Source organism: Solea senegalensis, linkage group LG3, assembly GCF_019176455.1.
Source record: "Solea senegalensis isolate Sse05_10M linkage group LG3, IFAPA_SoseM_1, whole genome shotgun sequence".
NCBI lineage: Eukaryota > Metazoa > Chordata > Actinopteri > Pleuronectiformes > Soleidae > Solea > Solea senegalensis.
The window spans coordinates 22,284,453-22,307,753 of NC_058023.1; the positions used below are offsets into that span (position 1 = coordinate 22,284,453).

Sequence of the window (23,301 nt, forward strand, 5' to 3'; positions counted from 1 at the left end):
AAAGTCTCTAAGAGATCAAAAGTGCAGAAGCCCTAAAGGGGCTTTTATTTCCTCCGTTTTCTCGTGATAACGAGATAACCATTTGCCCTGTTTTGCCGTGAATTAATTTGAGACCTCGAGAAAATAAAACGATAGTCTAGTCTATTTAATCATTGCAGGAAACATCATTCCGTGTCGCAATGTCAGAGGAGCAGGAGACGATCGATCACATATCTATTCAATCAAGGCCTGACGCTGGCTGAAATAGCTTCAGGTAACAGGTAATGTACACTTGAGTGTGCGTCATCTAAGAAGACGGAAATCTCAGGCTTATCGCGTTTCATTTCATTCATTATCTCTCAAATGAATTATCTCGTCATCACGAGAAAATGGAGGAAAAGAAAATCTCGTTATCACGAGAAAACGGAGGAAGATGATCTTGTTATCGTGGGGAAACAGAGGAAATAAAATGTATATAAAAAAGTGACAGTGCCTCACACACAGTAACTGTACTGCTCCAGTATTCCACATACATTGCACATAGCAATGTAATGGAGCTGTCTTGTTTTCCCCCTTAATTGATGCCAGTGGCATCTCAATTTTGCCGCGATAAGAGTGATTTATTTTACCTTAAAATGTGTTTCGCTAGGTCAAATGAATCGATTTTTGTTGTTTCATTTTTACTCGTGTCCGAACGTGTGAATTTATTACGTGTATGTTTTTTAAACCCATTTTACACAGCCTTTTTGTGGATCACCTGTCGACAGGTACAGGACTCCGCCCATAGGTAAGGCTGCCAAAGAATGGACCAATCAGGGCTGGCTAACGGAAACGCTACAAAAAACACCTTAGCTGAACTCGGTGAACTAATGTGAACTGTCAAATCTGAATTGTAACCGATCAGAATTGCAAAGTGTGGACGATAATGTGAACACAGCCCGTGAGAGAGAACGGCAGCTCATTTATTATTTATCATTTCGTTTTAGTTGGCGAGTGTGTGTGTGTGTATGTGTGTGTGGCACATCAAATGAGAGAACTACTGCAATACCCAGCAACACAGAGGGGGGGAGCAACGCAATCTCTGGGACAATCCCTCGAAGCCGCTCTGGTTTTAAAATAGAAACAAGAGCCTCCCTTCTTCCTTCCCTCCCTCCCTCCCTCCCTCCGCTCCACGTCAGACAGTAGCTCGCCCACTCACTCAGGAAATTTGAACACAGAGCAGCAGTGAGTCCACACCGCGCACACAGACACGGGCATCTCTTTCTGCGCCAAGGTCACCGAGCCCAGGGAGGAAGCAGACTCACACCTCCGTCTCCTCTGAGGTAAAATAACACCCAGTGCCGGCTTGACAGTGATTATGTGGAGGATTAGCTCTGCTCTGCCGCGGTGTGAAGAGATGGACATGTGCTGCAGTGAGAATAAGAGGTGTGTGTGTCTGCGTTTGTGGGAATGATGCGTTCAGGGGCTTTTGGGAAGACGTGGGAATCCCTGCGTTCTCAGCCATGCGCTCAATCTCTGGAGGAGAAATCAGTTTGGGTAAATGATGACATTAAATCATTCGAAGTCACGTGACACTGAGCGCCCGCTTTAGTACACGTAGGCCCCGGGCTTTGAGACTGGATTCATCCGGTCCATATCCTTACATCAGCAGCAGCAGCAGCATCATCATATGATTAGGCTGCAGTGCTGAGGAATCACGCTGTTACGTCACCCATCCACCTCCCAGTCGATCCTCTCCATGTGTGGATGGATGTTGGGTTCAACCATGGTTTAAAACGACGGACCGTCTATAACCTGAGGGTTGTGATAATGAATTTGACAGGTTTATTAAAAGCTGAGCATGCCTGACTCCTCTGGTCAGCTGATAAGAGCTGTAAAAATAACCTCACATGAAGAGTGGAAAGCTGGGCACGCGCCCTCCAAGTTTAGAGATCGTATTGTCCAGTACATCTATGTAGGTTTCCTTATAAATGTATCACAAGCGTGCTACCGTTCACTGCTGTTAAGCAAATATTCATCTCGATGATCTAAATTAAGGTTTATTGTTATGACTGCAATGTATTTGCTCCTTGCATTAACTCAAGGGAAGTTTGTAGTTTCCTCATCGGTTCACTCAAACCTCTTGTGTCAGACAGGTCATTTAATCAAAGTTAAAAAAGGGCGTTGCACGGTGTGTAGGGTATAGGGGGTAGCACGGTTGCCTCACAGCAAGAAGGACTGGTTTGAAACCTGTTTGAACGGAGGGCCTCTCTGTGCGTATGTTCTCTCTCTCCATGGTTTTCTCTCCAGTTTCCTCTCACAGTCCAAAAGTTGGACACTCTACTTTGGCCTTAGGTGTGAATGTGAGAGTGAATGCTTGTTTGTCTCTTTGTGTTTGCCCTGCTGACTGACCCTGTTAACCCTAACCCTGACTGGCGACCTGTCCAGGGGCTGTGCGCCGCCTCTCGCTCCAGGGCAGCTTGACATGTCACTTTTGGTGCCGTTTCCCTCTGGAAAGTGTCAACCAGTGTACACCAACAACACCTTTAAAGCAGATAGCGCATTAGAAGTGAAATAAAGCATACATTTTTATTAACCTGCCATGCAGCTGGTTTGCTGAGCATTATATGTATGTGCAGTGTTTTTATCCAATTTGGGGTGATTCAACTAGCCTGAGCTTTATTGCAGATTTTGATGAGTGGACCACAGCAATCATGTCATACAGTTAGATTGAAGAACATAAAGACAGATGTGTAGGTATTAGGGCTGTCAATTTTCCTCTATAATCCCATTCGAATTCCATTCCTTATTATTTTTAATTACAATTTTTCATACATTTTAACTTAATATCATGTGTTATACGCTCTGTCCACGAGGCTAGGAACCGTGTACCTTGGCTCAAGCTCTTGGACGAAGTCTTTCAAATCGGTCTCATGTCTTTGCAAATAACACGCGGATAGGCAGAGGAAAGAGGCCCGCATTAGAGTCGCCACGTGTGTATTTTAAAAATACACATTCGAATTGTAATTACAACGATTACTATCGTTGTAATTATTATCGATTTATTTTAAATATTCAAATTATATTCAACCCCCGAAATTCCTTCCAACAGCCCTACAATGTATACACATAATCAGTGTGATATTTACACCATAATTTGACTTGAGTAATCTGGTTGATAAGTGGTTGTTATAGTGTAAAGCTGAAAGATTGTTGTGTGTGAAAATCCCTGTAGTTCAGCATTTTCCTAAATACTTTGACCCACCCCTATGACATCAACAACCGGGCCATGTTCTAAGACAATGGAGTCACATTTCTTCCTCACGAATACAATACGCCAGTGGTTCTCAAACTTTTTTCTGTTGGGCCCCCCTTTGGAGGAAGAAATTTCCCGGGGGCCCCGCGACTCTAGTTCAATTGTAACAATGCGCCAAATATAACATTTATTGAATCAATAGTAGAAGCGTTTCACGCTTCAACGTTTCACTTTTCTTTCAATAATCTGTTGTGTAAATAACATTTATGCTATAGCAATACAAATAACCTCAATATTGCTTTGTGAGAAAGCAATTTTATAATAGTGTAATTTTTTAACCAATAAACACATTTGGATAACGAAGAATACTTTACCAATATCAATAATTTGCTGTGTTAATAACATTTTTTGTTTTAGCAATACATATGCTGTCCCCTGCCAATGTTTTGAGACACAAGACACAGAGACGTATTTGATGGCATTTTCTCGTCTTGGGTTTGGTCGAATCATTGTTCCGTTCGGCTGACGGCTTGTTGTTAGTTTCCCAAACTTCTTTTTGCCCCTGTCAGAAACTTCTCTATTATCTAAACCTTGTCACCAGTGTAGATTTTGTTTGTGGTACGTCACTTAAATGAGTTCGGGTCACAGCGAGACCAAAAGTTCCACCTGCTAAACTTTAGTTAGTACTCGCTCCCCCCCTGGTCTCCACGCCCCCCCAGGGGGGCCTTCCCCACAGTTTGAAAAAGGCTGCAATACGCAATACACGGTCCACGATACCAATAATATCAATATACCGTGATAAACAATAATGCAAGGCCTTAACTTAAGAAAACAAAATCTCTGTGAAAAGTTAAAAATGCCGCATTTCTCTATATATTCACAACATAGAGAACAAAGTGCCTAAAGTCTATGTACTGAACGTGGATGGGGCTTCTCTCAGCGTAGCTTTCTCTGCCATTATCCCACTGTAAGCTCCCACTTCTTCAGCCACGTAACTTCAGCCCAAGTTTCCCTCATTCATTTGATCAGCGCCGCCATGAGGAGACATCATGTAGCGACGCCTGGCGAGTGAAACTGGCAGGGAATATCGATGTTTGACCTGGCGTACCGATTATCATACCGCATGAGGAAGGTCTACGATATATCACCAAATCAAGTTGCTGCCATGTGATTGGCTTATTAGATATCTGCCTGAGTTGAACAGCTGTATCTAATAAAGACACCGGTGAGTTTATCTTTGATGTGAACAGTTGACATAACAGCGTTGTACCTCGGGGTATCTTTCGGTGTGGCTCAGGTTTCTGGATCAGGAGTTCTTTCCATGTTCCAGCATTGTGGCTTGTTGTGGACACAAGCCCACTGTGCTCAGACAACACTGCCTAAAACAGAACAAGGAAGTGCACACCGGCATGTTACTGTGAAACACTCACTGCTGTCTCATGGAACAAACTTAACAAGCTCACAAGCACTGTCTGTCTGTGACCAGCGTGTACGTCCACATGCACCGAGAATCCTCTGCGATCCCTCCCATTTTAAGCAGTGTCGATATGAGCTGTATCAGGCAAATGACTGCTGCAAATCTAATCGGTTTAAGAGCTAATTTGTCCCTGAATCACAGGACTTGTCTGTGAACAGCAGTGATAATCACACAAAAGACCCTTTTCTCATGTACTGTTTATCGTTGTCATCCTTTTTTTCTATTTGTAATGTTGGATAACTGCCTCCTCCTTTTTCCTAGAACATTGTTGGTTAGTTATTTTGAGTCTTGTCAAACTGGACGCATGACTTCCTAACCCTGAACAGATCAACAAAACTATGCCCTTGAACTTAATGTCTGGAGGTGTGGTGCAGAGCTTTGGATTGGGCGTTTGGCTTCGGGGAATGTGGGTGTTGGCACCCTTGCGTGGAAATGCAAGGTGGGTTTGACTTGCCAAGATGACACAGCCATAGATTATGTAGAAGTGATTGACTGATTAATACTTTAATGCTATAATGGCCCCAGTAAACACAAGGTTTTCCCACATCATTTTAGTCAAAGGTATGTTTCACCAATTAAGTTTTTTACTCAAGGCTACCTTTCAGGAATTCTAGCCTAAGGCCATACGAGTACACTGACTTACAGTCGAGTAGATAATTACGTTATAATCATTATTTACGTACCTGTCTCTGCTCATGACCAATGGCAGTATCAATGTAGTGGGATTAGATGCTATGTTGGTAACAAGAAAGAAAAGAAGTGGTTTGATTGACATTTAAATACTTGCCATATGGGTTAATCATGAACTATTTGAGAAACTAAGTGAGCAATGTGAATAAGAGTTTGTCATCGAGCAACTCCTGCCTTGCCACTACCTGTAGTCCAATGACACAAGGGTTAGGTAGAGGGGAAGGTGTGCTCATGGTCATGCTGGCAGCTGCTGACCATAGAGGTCAAGTGTCCTATTCTAGAGCATGAAAGGACTTACTCCATCTCCACTTTCTCTTGGACATTGGACAAGTAACACATAATTATGCTGTTTAAGATTTCACCAAATTAGGCAAAGACACTGCACATATAGTATATCTAATATAGGGTTGCAAAGAAAATTGCTGCTAAATTCCCGATACTTTTCCAGAAACTTTCCATTTTCCATTTCCATTTTGGAAATATTACAAATTGGAAACTTTATGAGAATGAACTGGGAATTTGGGATTATTTAATAACTGAAAGAAACCGTGTCATACACAAATATAAACATTTTGTTTTGAATGTGATGATACAGTTAAATAGAACAATATCTTGTTTTTGCTTTATTTATTTATTTTTTCCCATTTTTGTGCCATTCTATATGTCTTTCCCCAATATTTACACATAAGCAAAGACTTTCAATCAACATTAGCTGTTGTGAAATGCATCCACGCATTTTTCTGTTGAACAAGAAAACAAACGTTCAAACATTTAGAAAATGTCCAGTTTATTGCAGTTTATTCTCGTTAATGAATGACTGAATGAATTAATTAATGGAAAGTCAGAATCTTACAACACAGGTAGGATAAATCACATGGACTCAGTCTTGTAAAATATCAATAATTTTCGTCATTCATGATTAAAAACAGTAGAAATCCACCCCAATCAACATCTTGTAACTTATTTTATTTGTCACAATGCACCATAAGATTGTTTATTGTCCCATTCATAGTGAAAAGTGATAGGGGCTTCACCAGTCAGTTCTTTTATATAAAAAAGGGGTCTAAATGTGCAACATAAAAACAACATATGTAATCTGCAGATCCCTTCACCTCTATGTGTGTTTCTTCCATTTTCTAGTTGCTCTAGATTTTCTACATTGAAAGTAATGAGCTTTTTATAAACTCACTCATCACTGTCTTGAATCAGATATAGTCCTTAAAAATACTTAATTGACATCCATCGAGTACCCACACCAACACTAAAAACCGCTTTACTCCATGTGAATGTTACAATAATGTCCATGTTGGATTTAGACCTTATTGTGTTTCTCATAAGTGGCTACAAAAAGTCGTCAGTAGGGGTAGGGGTTGGATATTTTGGTACTGTTCCAATGTACCACACTGTACAAAACCAACCCATTCCACTCAGTGGAATCCCGGCTATAGTGTCCTGACAGTGACTACTGTGCCGTGGCAAACATAAAATCAGACACAATTCAAAAGATGTAATGTGGGGAAATGACCTCCAACTCTATCTCGTTGAGATGAACGTGTGTTTTGAACCGATGTAGTGCACTTCAATGCTAGTGTTGTTCTTAGTTGCTTGCTTGACCGTGTTTCAGGCCTCGCTCTGTGAACAGATTGTCATTTTTGCCGCTGCATACACTGTCGAGATGGTGGCAAACACTCGGTGATTCGATGTCTCTACAGTTCCTGCTTTTTTTTGTGTGTTTCTCTCCGGCTTCTCACTATTCTCACATTCTCACACACCCCATCTGTATCGCCTTCAATGGTTCTCACCTGAAACACAACACTGGGGTCTCACATTGGCTCTTGTCGTGAATTAAACCTGAGCTCCTGTCTGCACAAAGAATACTGTTTTTCTGCCAAAGTACTAAGTGATGTCCTTGGACACACAAGCACACACACACTCATAGGTCTGTTGCGTGTAAGTCATTTTGTTTCTTTTTACCAAGGTGAAGGCAGCAGAGCATTTCAAGTATATGCAGATCACAATGGACTAACCTAGCAACACACAAGGCTGTGTGTGTGTGTGTGTGTGTGTGTGTCCATTGTTTGTGGAGTTTCATTTAGTGAAAACCTTGCTGGTCAGACAAGTTCATTTGGACAGGTTAGGTTACTTGCAGTGTTAAGTCAGTGTTTTTGACACCTTGAAAATGAATCAGTGTCATTAATCCCATTATTTTCATTCCCTTTTGGTCTAGACACTATACTGTAGAGAGATAATAGAATTTACCTGCAGGTGTCTAAACGGTTTATTAATGAGGCAGTAATGCAACGTCATGGCTGCCCAATGGCCCAATGTATTTGTTGAGACACCTGAAGTCATGTGACACCCAAAGCAATCCTTCCAGTTGTGTTGAAATAGAAATCTATAGGAAAAATAAGCCTACTTTCACTTGATTTCTAACGGCACTTAATCAGTGTTTTTTTAATTTTATTTCATGAACACTTCAATCAATTTTATCTTGCTTTATATTTGCGTATGTATATACATATACAAATATATATATGTACGAGTGTATCGTTGTTTTGTGGCCATCAGGCCATGCGTCATCTTTATTCCATTGAGAGTAAAGCAGTCGATCTCTCCGTCCATCCACTTCTTGTCAACTCTTAAAGAAGTACTTTTATACGAGTCTGAACTGCACTGTAACCTGATCAGACAGGTGGGAAACCTAACAGAGAAACAGAGCGACATCATTTATTTATGTTGGTAGCTGCGGTTGTCTTGTTGACTGTAACACCAACAACATCCCTTTGTGTTGCTTCTTATTTCCAAATTAGACTGGAAATACAGTGGTTATAGTAAGATGGTATGTATATAGATATATATATAAATCTATATACATATATATATCTATATAGATATATATATGAACATTTGACTAACAACAAGGATGCTTGTCTGGGCAGCTTATGAAAGTTAATGAAATCAAAAAAATATGGATTTTTAGTTATTAGCATACTTACATACGTGACCATAGGCATTTGTTACTACTATATGGTCTTTAGGACAAGGTTGTAAGAACTGACGAGGGACTTGTTGGAACAGATAAATGGAAGAGAGGTGAAGAATGCATGTAATGTATGTCCGCAGGTGATTGTGCCTTTAAATATGACCATTTATGACTGAAAGGGAAGATATTATCAGTGTGGAGGGCGACTTAGAGACGTGTAAAAGGAGCTGAAAGGCACCAGCTGACAATGGCGCAATATCATTTCTTTCATATCTGACACCAGTATCATAATCTGGCATATCAACCAATTAAGGGTGGGCATTATTCCTTTGATTATGTAAGTATATTGCAAAGATACGTTATTAAGAGACAGTCTTCTTGGGCACGTGTGTTTCACTCCACCTCATTTACATGCATGCAGCTTCATCTCATCTTCAGAAACTGAGCCGCAGTAGGCTTTGTAACAAATGCTGGTTCACACATTCACTCCTGTATTTTTTAGATGTCATGGAATGAGCTGCAAAACATCATTTCACTACAGACACTGCCTTCCTTAAACACATTTAAAGGCATTTTATGAACCACCATGAAAGAATTAAGTTGTTTTACATGACCTGTTTAAGGATCTTGTTGTTATGGCCTGTATACTTCTGCACTTCACTTGTCATTACCTCCTTTTAACTTTTATATTCTGTTGTGAGTTTAAATCTGAAATTGTCTCGTCTCTGTAACTATTTGTGCTAGCTATGCTATCTTGACCAGGACTCCCTGCAAGGACATATGTTGTATCTCAATGGGAGATCTCTGGCTAAATACAGGATAAAAAAAACCCCAAAACTAACTTTTAAAGGCTTTTTTTAGGTTTTTTAGACCTGGTTTTAGGGTTACGGTTAGAATTGGGTTAAGGTTAGACATTTACATGTGATGGTTAAGATTCTGGGTGACCAACCAATGGTAAATGCCCTGACCCCTAGTGCCCTGACTATAAGAAACTAGCTTCCTCTTGCACAATTGCACAACTTGCCATGTTTCTGCAACTCATAAAAAACTATATGAGCTATAATATCTGGATGTGTCAGTTTCCTGTGTACTGTGTATTATAATTGGGTCATAAACCAGTATATCTCGTCAGGCTGGAAACTTTTAGAGTAGATCGTGAGATAGATGGGTCCTCACCGAGATACAAAATCAAGTTTGTGAAAGTGTGTGTGTGTGTGTCAAATGTCAGTGTAGTGGAGACAAAGGGCAGAGAATGACGCCGTAAGCAAACATTTAACTGGAATAAAACAAACGTCACTCCAAATGAATGGTAGCGCGGTGTATGTGTGAGTGTGGTGACACTGAATAATTGTTGGATTATGTCAAATGGCATTTTTGCTTGAAATGCTCATCCCATTATTGAGAACCCGGCGTTGACTTTCATCATGTCTAACCGAAACCATAACCAGTCAGTGACTAACCCAAACAGCTCCTCAGAAATGAGCTTTTGCCCTATTAGGGCCATGCTTTGGTCTCCGTGAAGACAAGTGTTCCTGACAAGGCCAGTGTTTATGCCAGAAAAGGGTCAAATGTAAGCGTGCACACACACACACACACACACACACACACACACACACTAGGTGGTATAATCATTAGACTGACCTTGGTGTGTGAAATTGGCGAAAGGCCCCTTCAACTCGTACCTGCTCTTTTACGTAGCTCTTGAAATCACTGGTGCCATTTACAGTGTCGCACAGCCAAGCTCACTGATCCATGTCTCGCGCCGTTAATCTGACATAATTGCTCACTTGTGACGCTGCACTGTAAACAGAAAGAGACTTGTTGGTTCTTCTACAGGCTGTTCATTTATGTAAAACCACACGGGCTGCTGCCAAACGTCTCAGTTTGCATCACAAGTTAATTATACAGCTGTAAATTGTTCCTGGCTGCTTCAGAGAGGTGAAGCTAATGAGGTCAGACAGAGCTGAGCCACTACAGCTGCACTCTTTGCTGTCGCTGTGAACGAGCAACAACGTAGCATCGCGACATTTCTGTAAAGCACAGATTAGTGGGAGCGCACATTTCTGGAACTAAATGATGTATTTATATACTGTATATGTCGTAACACGTGCATCCCATGTGCTTTGCTTGCTGAGGACCTTTCCCTGGTAATGGATTTAGATTCTGACACAAATAGGTTGTGGTTTTTCATACCTAATCATCGATATATCATCTCGATGAATCGTTTGGTTCATAAAATGTCAGAAAACGTTCAGAAAATGTTGACCAGTGTTAGTTAAACCTGGAAATGATGATGTTCTCAAAAGTCTTGTTGTGTGCACAAAGCAAAATGATGAACTTTGAATGATTTCTTTGTTAGCCAGAGCCAAAGAAATGAAGAAAATACTCACATTTAAGAAGCTTAAACAATCGGAAATCTTGTTTTAATTACGAAAAAAAGCTTCAAACCAAAAAAAGTTGGAAAAAGTTGTCGATTAATTTAGTATTCGAATAATAATCGATTCATCGATGAATTGTTTCAGTAGTTGACGATCAATTTGAAGTTGATTGATCGATGTAATCGTTGCAGCAGCATTTGCCACGTCATAACAAGCCATTTGAAATAAACATAATGCATCTTTTATCTTAAACTAAACCTATACAGCTAATACTCACATTCTGGCATTTCTTACGCGATAGTTTCCGGACAGTATCTGATTTTACTTTGGTCTTTTTTATCTGATATGTGATCCAGTCATGATTTGTTTTCCCTGCGACACTCAGCTGGAACGACTGCCCGAGTTCTCTCCACGTCACGTTTGACAACTGGAGTGTGTTTGCTTTGTACACAGAGGCACCTGATTATTAAACACCGGCCTCATTTGCAGCACCCCGTAAGGCCTCAAGGGCTCAAGGTGAATACTGGGCTGGTCTGGTCTTGTATCTCTGGTAGAGTAAAAGTGTCCTCTGAAACACATGACTCTGTGTGTGCGTGTGTGTTTGGACACGCCTTCTCCAGGATACAGACCTCTGGTATGTCCTCTTCACTCTTGTGTCACATTGCAGCGGGTAGTTGTCTCGTGGAAATGACAACACAAGGACAAGGCTTTTGACCTCCTTTGGCTTCTGTATACTGTCAACACGAGCGGCGACTGGTAATATGATTTACTTCTGTCTTTGCTGAGATTCCTTCAGATGATTCTATTCTTACCGTCAAAGTCTCCAAAGAGTTTGAGAGTAAGAAAATAAAATGGAGAGTGTGTGCCCACGATTGGAATAGTTGATAATAATAATTACAGGGTGAAATGAAAAGATCAAGAGTAAAAAGGTTTAAATATCCCCTCTGTCTTTGTTTTTTGTCTGTCTTTTGCAGTGAATAGTCAGCGTTGAGGTGGGCCAGAGATGCCGCCCCCTGCATGTCCACCTGCAGTGCCCCCACCAGATGGCGGTTGGGGTTGGGCCGTGGTGTTGGCCTCTTTCATCTCCATAGGCTTCTCATACGCCTTTCCCAAGGCCATCACTGTCTTTTTCAAAGACATCCAGATCATCTTCGATGCCTCCTACAGTCAGATCGCGTGGATCTCCTCCATCATGCTCGCCGTCATGTATGCTGCAGGTGAGTCGCGGGTCTCTGATCTGTTGCTAGCACGGCGGGTTCTCAACCCTGGGGTTGCAACCCCAGTCGGTGTCGCGGGACCTTTCCCTTTCCCTTTCTTTTGTGAAGTCCTGAATACAATACAGTGCAGTTAAGACTGGAAAATTGGTTTTACGTTTAACTGGAATCTGCATTTTAAGGTCAGAGTCACGAGTTAGTGCTTGGACAAAACAACACATGTCTAACAAGGCACAACCTCAAATGACCTGGGGGCCAATGACCATCTATTCTGGTCAAGAGGCGGCAGGTCTAGAGAAAAAGGGGCCACACGGTGATGAGTGAATGATTGTTCATCCCTGTGTTTGCCCTGCGATGGACTTGCGACCTGTCCAGGGTGTGAATGAATGAAATCTAATGCAGTTTAATATAAGCAGCACTGGGTTTCCCCGTGACATGGTCACTGCCCTTTCCCCCCGGTTACAGGCATGTGAAGCGGACATGATGTAAATACACACGTGGATTTGAAATAAGGTGACTTTCTTTTAAGAACCAGACACAAAACTAGCAAGACTATTATTTCAGGTGCTATTTGATCCACTTATATGGCTGCTTCTTCCCGTGCACCAGCAGGCAGTGTGAGGAGAAAGAGAAACAAGTCACTGAATATCATATAACAATCTGTTTTTCCTCACCACAGTCCAAAAACACACAGGCGTTATTTGGACATTCTAAATTGACTGTCGGTGTGAGAGTGAATGTTTGTCTCTGTACGTTTGCCCTGTGATGGACTGGCGACCTGTCTTGGGTGGACTCCGCCTTTCACCCTATGTCCGCTGGGATTGGCTCCAGCCCCCCGCGACCCACATCCTAGACAATAAGTGAGTGAATTGCAGTGTACGCAAACATTAGCGCAGCACGAGGTCAACAGGTGACAGTGTCTCCTCTGTCCTGTCTGCTTGGAAACATCCCTGCTTCCCTGAAACAGCACAAAGTCATTCAGTCTCTTCTAATGTTAACAAGGACAACCATTGTGGTGAATTGGGTTGTGGACGATCCCCCCGTCTGTTTGAATCACGTGATGACTCTCGGAAAAAGAGGGTGTCATTTTGCCAGAAAGTGGAGGGAAACCACTAATCTTTGGAATTTATTTATAATTTGGGTATAGTTTCCATGGACAAAATCCAGAATTGAGGACATAAGTGTGAAGAGGACCTGTATGAACAGTATTTATTATTTAAATAAGAAAATAAAATGTGTGCAATGTTAGATGCAGATTTTATTTTAGTTGTTAAAAGCACTTTTAAACTAGTCTAGATTTATTCATTTATTTAATCACATTTAAGAAAAGAGAAAACATAATTTATTTATTTATTTTGACGAGCTGTGACGGCTTTTCTTGTGCTCTTACCTACTGCAGCTTTAATTGACCTATACTTTCCTTTGTAATGGGCCGTCCTGGGCTACATCAGTTTATGCAGGTTGCTGCTGCGTCAACGCACGTCTGATAGAAAGACGCATGTCATGAAAACAAACGGCACGCTTATGAAGCTAAACAATCACACGTGCGCACGTTTTAGTAAAGCTGTTTTCAGGTTTATCACACGATCACCCTCTAACGGTTCATGGTTCATTCCTCCCTTAATGGTTCACGCGTCGTCAGCTCTGCAAAAGCTCTGACCATTTAGTCTGAAGTGCATTCTGTTTTTGCGTCTTCGTCGGACAAAGTTTGCTGCGCTTCGGTTTGACCTCAGCCCTCGTTGAGCGATAAAACATTTAAAAGGAAACGTGTCACCCTCATCATGGGCCTTCATTGATCCCCATCTGCTGCCCTCCGTCTCACTGTGACTGTGTGTCATTATCATGTGCTGATGGTGTCAATATGTGCGGTTGCTAAGCGGACAGCTCTTGTTGCTCATTTGTTCATATTGATTGCACTCATCAGCTATTCATTAAACACCTGCTCTCTTGTTCTGTCTCTTACGCTGATGAAGCGATCACTGTTTGAATGTTTAACATCATCCTAATTCCCCCCTGCTGCATCTGTGTGTGTGTGTGTGTGTGTGTGTGTGTTCACACAGCTCTGTCATTACTGCAGGCTGCCTGATAATGAGGAACAGCTTCAGACGTCCAGAAAAATATCAGTCCAATTGATTTATATTACACAAATGACCTTTTACTTTGTGCCACATCATCACATGATTATTTGTCACATTTGTCTCAAGCTTAATGGGCGGAGTGCTTTTTATTTTTTTGTTGTGATATATTAACTTTCAACGCTGAAGAGCCAGGTCTGTTTAGAGCCAACTCATTTTTGGGTTCACGCACAGACCCTTCGTGGATGAATCCATGCACACGTCTCTAGACTGATTCCAGGTGTAGCACTGTTCCATCTGTCATGTGAAGTAGTTATCTCCTTGGAAAAAGGATCTGTGTGAAAGATGACTCCTCTAGACCTCATCAGACTCTTCTTACACCAGAAAAGCAAAATTTAAACATTTTGAATCCTTTTTTCCCCCACTCTGTTTTCAGTGTCGGATCCAAAAAGATAGTCGACTCGTTAAAACAAATAATCCACTACTGGGATAACCTGTAAATCCCGTCACAGTTCAAAATATACAGCCTAGAATCACAGCCTACTGTTTAAATAATGACCATGTTGTCCAGCAGAGGGACACAACACAGCTTTTCCTGCATTCATGCTCTCTTTGCTCACTAGAAGAAGACAAGCAGACTAAGCAAACATCTCTGCTTCTACTCCATTGAGGGCAAAGTAGCAAACAAAGCAGTTATCCACAAATAAATGTGTCCGCGATTAATTTTGTCACTGATTTTTTTTTTACTAGTCGACAACGTTGACTAATCAATGCAAACTCTTCTCTGTGCTGTGAGAAAAAGCTGTGAAGACACATTTTTCTTATGTGTCATTTGCGTTTTTATAATCTATCTATATGATATTTAGTTTTTTGTCCATGCTGTGTCTGCCTGGGAGATGTGAAGCCTTTTTTTAATGGAGGTAATGTGCAGGCACAGGGGGTTCCTTATCTCGCCGAGCCCTTGTGAACACTTATCACTGGCGTGGATGCAAATGAGGAGAACTTTTCCTCAAGGTCAAAAACATTTTTTAAAGAGCAAATTAAGTCAGATGACTCCCTGGCTCGTTGTGGCTTTTAAAATCGCCCTGGGCCGAACGGAGATCTTCTTGTGATGAGAGTATTATTTAAGAGAAAAAATGTTCATGACTTTTCTCCCTCATCCTATTGGCACATTTCCTGTACTTAAACATTCAGCATAGGGATTTAATCACAGGATGCCACAAAAGTTTAAGGGAGCCACAGTCTTAAAATTATGCACTTAGATTTATAAAACTGATAAACACCCAAAACATATTTATCCTTTGGCAAATGATCTTGTATATCCTGACACTTATTTCAAAGCAGCCACTTTCTTGTGTACATAAGAGAAATAGCAACACATACCGTACCCAAACATATATGTGTAAGTGTATATATACAGTATATATGTATGTATATATATATATGTGTGTGTGTATAAGTGTATGTATGTATGTATGTATGTATACACACATATATGTGTATATGTATGTATGTATGTATATATATGTGTGTATATATGTGTATATTTATGTATGTATGTATATATATATACATATATGTGTATATATGCATATATATGTATATATATATATATATTATGTATAATAGGGGTGGGTAAAAATATTTATTATATATATATATATTTATGCTTCCAAAATCAGCTTTGCAGAACATAACATGACCTATACACTGTGTTGTGTGCTGAAACACATTGAATAGAAAATGAAATGAAATTCTTATTTGCCTGCCTTTTCCCATTCATTACTCTGTCACTTCTGTTATTGATTTGAAACAAAACGTTGAGTGTGCAGTGGTTAAAAATGTATGCCGCTTGATTGCTGCTGTAAATAGAAGCCAGGCCCCTGCTGGTGTGCAGCACATACTAGACTAAAATCATTATTCACTCACTTTAACCGATCCTGTACTGTCAATCTCTGACATGTGTGTGTTGATTTTCGGTTTTCCGTGTGTCCCAGGTCCCATCAGCAGCATACTTGTCAACAAGTATGGCTGCAGGCCCATCGTCTTGATGGGGGGCTGCCTCTGTTCCACTGGTATGATCTTAGCTTCCTTCTGCACTAATGTGCTGCAGCTTTACCTCTGCATTGGTGTTATCGGGGGTAAGTACATCTAAATCCATTTTCAGTTCATTTCATCGTCCTTTACTTTGAATCAGCAGATTAAAAATAAACCTCATAACAGCTGAGTATGTTTGTTCTTGGTGATTTAGTCTCTTCTGGTTTTCATCTTTATTTCATTCTAATTTATTTTTTACGTGCCAACAAATGTACTCAAAGTGTGGCAAGTGTGGCAGACAACACTCTACCATCTGATAAATGCTGACATTTTCTCTAATTAGGCATCCTTATTGCATATTATTCATATTTCACTCTACTGCAGACATAGTACACTATCATTGCATATCCTCTTGAAATCCTGATAAATTCTTCATCTACTAACTCGAGAAAGTGCTCAGCAAGCACAAAACTCCTCCACCGCTAATTATCCTGTAAAGCAGAAACACGCAACAGCAAGACCTACAGTAAATTCCCATGATCCCACACTCCTTCCCACTGTTGACCAACTGGATCTGCTTTTGTTTGAGAGAGACCTAGCGGCAATTCAAAATATATAATACACCTATGTTCACTAGTTCGCAAGATGGAAGTGTGGCGACCTCTAAAGGGAGAAGCCCAAACAAGAAGAGTGTGAAGCAATTAGTTATTTGACAGAAATATTGCCAGTCCCTAAAGACTATACTGCTGTGAGCCAATGAGTGGTGGCTAAAAACAGGTATTGCTTTATTTTGTTAACTACAAAGATCAGAGGTACTCCAATACCTCTGTTTTGCACAGGTTGTTGCAATAACAGTTGTAGCATGTCTTGCATCCTCATTTATGTCTGCAATATTTTCTCATAGGTCTTGGACTTGCCTTCAACCTGCAGCCAGCGCTGACTATGATAGGCAGGTACTTCTTGAAGAAACGTCCCATTGCTAATGGACTGGCAATGGCAGGCAGTCCGGTGTTCCTCAGTACCCTAGCCCCTCTTAACCAGTACCTCTTCAACAATTTTGGCTGGAGAGGCAGCTTCCTCATCCTGGGTGGCTTGCTGTTAAACTGCTGTGTGGCTGGTGCCCTCATGAGACCTTTGGGGCCGCCACCCAATAAGGCCAAGAAAGATGAAGAGTTGGCTGTCATCCCTACCGCTACAAAACAGAAACGTTCTGTCTGGAAAATAGTCAACAGTTACCTGGACTTGACTCTGTTCAAACACCGTGGCTTCCTTATTTACCTTGTCGGCAACGTCATCATGTTCTTGGGCTTCTTCGCACCTATTGTTTTCCTTGCAGCCTATGCCAAGGACATGGGTGTGGATGAGTACTCAGCTGCCTTCCTGCTCTCAATCCTGGCTTTTGTTGACATGTTTGCCAGGCCATCCATGGGGCTACTGGCCAACTCGCGCTGGGTTCGGCCAAAGATCCAATACTTTTTCAGCTTTGCTGTACTGTACAATGGTGTCTGCCACATCCTTTGTCCTTTGGTGGAATCCTACCGTGGTCTAGTTGTGTATTCAATTTTCTTTGGCTTTGCCTTTGGCATGGTCAGCTCAGTGCTGTTTGAAACGCTGATGGACCTGGTTGGGCCTCAGAGGTTCTCCAGTGCTGTGGGCCTAACCACCATTGTGGAATGCTGTCCAGTCCTTCTTGGTCCACCACTTGCAGGTATGATCCCCATCTCTATGTAAATATATTTTGTTTACTTAAAAATGCAATTTGAAAGATATTTCAATTGTCCTTGGCTATGAGAGTACATGCTACAGCTACATTAATTGTGTTTGTTCTAAAATAACTATGTAACATATATTATATTGGCATTAGTGTAATTGTAAACAAGAAAAAAAATGATTGCAAGAGAACTGCTTGTAGTTGGTATTTGCAGTAGCTAGCTTAACAATGACTAACTGCTAAGCTAACATCTACCACCAACTGAGAGCATGCTTGCACTTATCAGGCACAGAAGCTTGCTTGCTAGGTTAGCCTGAATATAGCCCATTACATTTAGCCTTTCAGCAAATAATATCACTTTTCAAAATGTTTATGAACTGTGTATAAGACCACTCAAATATGAATTATATATAATATATGGCCATATCTTTTGTAAAACAAATATTAATTCTATTTTGTGGTACTTTGTGCAGATATTTTAACATTCAAAACGTTGTGCTGTGTTACAGGGAAACTGGTAGATGTCACGAAAAACTACAAGTACATGTATTTTTGCTGTGGAGCCATCGTGATTCTGGGTAGTATTTGGCTCTTCATTGGAAACTTCATCAACTACAGACTCTTGGATCGTGAGCGCAAACAAGAAGAAAAGTACAAACGGACTGAAACAGAAGACCCAGACCAAGTTAAGGCTCTGGCGGCTGCGGCTGATGGGGAAGCCCAGGCCTCTGAGGAGATGATCAACAAAGGTCAGAGAGATGCAGATCCTATGCAGCAGGAAACCAACATCTAGAGCCTTATGCTTCAACTTCAGTGCAACTTTGCAACACTGTCAACAATGATCAAACTGAGGTCCATGATTAGAGGTGCCCGTGGGTGTTCCACCAGGCTCCATTTACGGTCCACTGCATTTCTCTACAAGTAACTTCCTATGAGCTATGAGGTGTGTCTGATTGTGAAAGAGTAACAGCTATGACTGAAGTAGTCACCTGAGAGAAAAATGTAAGATATTATACGCATATAAAGAGTCAGAAAAGGACTGTGGAAAGCAGTGTAAAACTATATTTTCTTTTTTGCCACAGTCACCTCATATCAGATTTATTGTAAATAAATGAATACAACTAGTTACAGACAGGGTACGAGATAATTGTTTATTTTGGGAACTGTGAATCAAATCTGCTTATTTTTTTGTATGTTGGCTGATACCTAGAAAATCAGTCAATTAACTTTGCTGCAGTTTGTTAGATGTTGCTTTTTAGCGATCTGTCTGTCCCCACAACTATTCCAAGATGGTGAAACAATTCCTTTTTCCGTTCCTTGTCTTCCGATGTGAATGTAGCATCAGCATGTTGCACCAGTAACCTGGTGAACCCATGTTTAAATTTAGATCAAAATAACACAAATTCAAAGGTGGACGCAATAAATGACTTTGGTGGTTAGAAAGACCTTTATGTGCATTAGAGTTCACTACTTTGTTCCTAATAATAGTTGTTGTTTTAAACAATACCATTCCCAGAAACCACAAACAATGTCATTTATGGAGTCGGAGATTCTGAATGTACTAACTCTCGGAACAGAGGTGCTGATTTGTTAGCATAGGAAATAAACGATACAGTGGTGAGTGGCCATGAGGAAGTTTGCTGAGCAACAACATTTAATGGCGGCTGCATAGTCCTTCTCAAAGACAATAGTTTTCACAACACTGAAGATTTCAATGGTTGATGATTTCAATAGTCAGCTATCACTGTCTAATAATTTATCATCGAGGAACAAAAGAGGAGTTGTTGAGTTTCCTGGTCTTGGCTACTGTAGGAAACAAACAAAAAAAAAACTCTCATGGTGTCACTTCCGTTGTGAATGCTTGAATCTTGAGTACACCGTACTCTGGAAATGGTCCATCCATTTTGTGACACATGCAGAAATCCTAATTGCTTCATTTCATATGGCAAGTGGGCATCCTAAAATGTCCACTTCCATTAATAAAGAACAGATGTGTTCACAGCTGCTGATGCTGGTGTGCACCTACAGTATACTGCCCACTTGAGCACTGTAATGTGGTGCCAATAGCTCACTTTAATACTCTCGATCATAAAATGCCCCCTGTAAGTCGCCTGATGCTTCGTGTTACACTCATATACAGTATGCTGCACTAAAAAACAAATGGTCATACTACTCCCCAAACATCTTTATAAAACTGCTGCAATCCAATGAATTTAATTATGGTTGAATGTAATTTACTCTATGGGCCTTACTAAGGTATTATTGACCAAAACCTGTCTGCATATTAATGGGTTTTCTACATAATCTATCCTTTGAGCAATATAATCTCATATATTTAAATGCAGATGTACAGGGAGATGTGCAGTATTTATGTTGGTCCATTCTATAGTACATTGCCTTAAATGTGATGCAATGTATTTTCAGTTGTACAGTGCATACTTGATGGGATTATATGAAGCCGATCCACCTTTGTGTTCAATGTGACCACTCATTGTGCTGTTACACTAAGAAGAAAACAATATAACCTGTGTCTATATTGTGAATTTAATGCAGTGAGATGACGTTGTGCCAGTACATAAAAACACCTGAAAGCTATACTGCTAATTAACTAATGCTAATCAAGTGTACCTGTACTAACAGTCCTATCGTGTGTTACCATTCGTAGTGGATCATCATATTGTGGAACCGTTTAACTGTCGTCTGTCGCTGTAAGTGTCAATGTTGCTCCATATTCTATCCATTCCACGTTTTTCTTTTTTTTTTCCAAATGTCACCCCACTGTGCTGTTGATCAGAAACCCTGAGGCGAAATGCAGACCACGTGGTGCAGTGTCTCAGACGTCCTAACAAAAGCCAAAACACATTTTGATAACGACTGTAGGTTTTCAAAGAAAACGTGAGGCTACTTTAGACCTGACCATGGTCTCCTTTCCATTTTCACACAGGTTATATTTATTTATTCACTCACTTCTGTAAATCTGTTTATTTCGCTTTTTAATTCAGTCACCAAAAATGCACTTTTTTCACCAGCAGCTCATGCAAAGATTAGTATTTTCATACATTATCGTGTTGTCCTAAATAAATAAATATCAAAATGAATACCTTATGAATGTCACTTATCCTGTTTTGCACCTAGTTGGTAGAGAGAGGGACTGCTTTCATTCACTGTGCTCACTGTGCATGCTTATGAATAGAACAGACTGCTGTACAATCACTTTCTACCTAGTAACACTGCCCCCTGCTGGTTTCAAATTACCTAGACCAAAAGGTAAAGCCAAGATCATTTACAACCTGAAATACATCTGTTTTATATATATATATATATGTATTTCTTTTTTGTCATACATTTTAGGTTTCAGTTTCAGAGCGAATATAAATGTATTTATACTTTTTTTTGGTGATGGGAATATTCTTTTTATTGTTACTTATATATACTAATGTAATAGAAAATACAATTCTATTATGAAAAACTACTACTACTACATGCTGAATCTTTACATGCATGTATTTTTTACCATTTTAGGAATTGTGTGCCACTTTCTTCCTCCAACAATCACTAATGAGATGTGTACAAATAGAGCAGGTCGTTCCTCATGTGTATGGAGAGGAATGCCAGGACAAAAAGTTATATATATATGTTATATTTGACGTGCACCATTAGCCTTATCAGTTGTATTGTTTGACATAGCATTTATTTTGTGTTTCCGTTCTTGCATATTTATGCATACACTGTTGTTTAGTCAAAGGTACAATTTCAAAGTTTGCTTATTTAGCAAAGAGGTGGAGTTAAAATTCATTTATTTATTGTCATCGGTAATATATTATTTATAATAATATATTATTATTTCTTTAAATAAGTTACTGTTGTTCACCGATTCCTTGGGTTTGTTTTGTTTGTTTGTTTTCCATAATGTGTGGAACTGATATACAGAGTGTAAAAGGGTTTTAAGCTTGTATAATATAATAAAAGAGAGTGGAGGGGAGGTGTCACTCAGGATGTTAACAGAAAATGTTGTGTTTGTCTTCCGAAAAGCACTTATGACTTTGTCTCACTGATTGAATGATGGCAGATTGGATTCTACTGTAAGAATGTCTCTGAATTGTACATCTGTCATTACTGAATAACACTCTTCAAAGGAAATGCTGAAAGTGATTGTTTTCATTTGAAATTGCCATGTTTATGCCGAATTTAGAGAATATCCCATTGAAAAACCTCTTTCTGAAAAGCATTTCATTTTAAATGTGCTAACACTAATCTCTGCCCACTGATCCATGATGATGGGATCATTGCTGTCTCCTTGAAGCGATTTAAAACATTTTTAATTTTGAACGTGAAGTAGAACAAAAGTCTATTCTTCAGAATGAAATCTTCCATTTCCTCGCATTGATGTGGTGAGAAAACTGTGGATTTGCTACTGGGAGGCTGAAGGACTGTCTAAGCTAAGCTAACTGTGCCTTATTGTCCTACAAGGACCATTTATTTTTGCGAGTATATGATCTTAGAATATTTTTTTAGGGGTTTTTTTTTGGTCCTCTTTCCTACTGCCTGATTGTTTACAAGTTGATTGCATTCCATACATTTATGTAAATAATGAATTAGCGTAGCTACTAATTCATAATTGACTACTGGCTGTATGTGAACATATAAGCTACAAGTATGTGTAAAATCTTGATCAGATTTAGAACTCAAATCTTCTTTCTGGAAATGATATTAACATGAAATTGCCATGGTTACGGATTTTACATTTGAGGACAGTTGTTTTGACATGTGTGGACCTCCGTCTCAGCAGTAAGGGCAGTCTTTTATGTCCGTCCAGTAGCAGACATGCTGTGTGCTCTCTCATCAGGGATCAGGGATTATTTCAGATATCATTCAGTATGTTTCCACTACCTCTGCTGCCATCATGTCAGAGCCACATGGGTTTAAGAGAAGCGATCAATGTTTTTGTAAATGGAGCATAATATAAAGATATCATCAATCACGGTAGCAAAAATAAACATAGCGTATGTCCACATATGCCTCTCTGACTCTGTTTATTATTTATTTTTTTGCCTAGCATTCCCGCACCAATCACCTGAGGGCCAGGGGGCGGTCTCGAGAAAAGAAGTGGGAAAACACCTCTGTACAGTAGCAGGTGGGCAATATGAACTAAAAAGGATTTCACAATATTCAGTCATGATATTCAATTTTTATTAATATTAATTTTTATTAATAATATTTCACATAATTTTCAATGTAAAAGTGCTTGTTTTGATATGGAATGACGTGTACTCCAGGATAATGACATTTACACACAATAAACCTCAAATTAAGTCATTAATAACATGGACAACTGTAATCAGGCTTTTATATATGTTAATAATGCTATGATAATGACAACCAAATGTCTTATTATTATTATTACATATAAAAAATACTGCTAGCAAAACTATTTACTATTAAATTGCATGTTATCGACTGGGGGTCCGCATATGGCCCAAAAAACTATCCAAATTAACCATAACCGGTTAATGTTTCACCCT

At 40.0% G+C, this 23,301-nt stretch overlaps 1 protein-coding gene across 2 annotated transcripts; it reads left to right on the forward strand.

The window, feature by feature from the left end:
- The first annotated feature begins 1,178 nt into the window (after positions 1-1,178).
- On the forward strand, positions 1,179-22,793 carry LOC122766936 (monocarboxylate transporter 2-like). Of its 2 annotated transcripts, none has more exons than XM_044022202.1 (5): positions 1,179-1,301; positions 11,717-11,959; positions 16,029-16,172; positions 16,973-17,776; positions 18,289-22,793. In XM_044022202.1, exons 2-5 carry the CDS (start codon positions 11,746-11,748, stop codon positions 18,570-18,572), a joined length of 1,446 nt encoding a protein of 481 aa, XP_043878137.1. In that variant the 5' UTR covers positions 1,179-1,301; positions 11,717-11,745; the 3' UTR covers positions 18,573-22,793. The 2 variants fall into 2 exon arrangements, with proteins under 2 accessions (XP_043878137.1, XP_043878138.1); XM_044022203.1 differs by lacking the exon at positions 1,179-1,301 and adding an exon at positions 11,427-11,498.
- Positions 22,794-23,301: the final 508 nt, after the last annotated feature.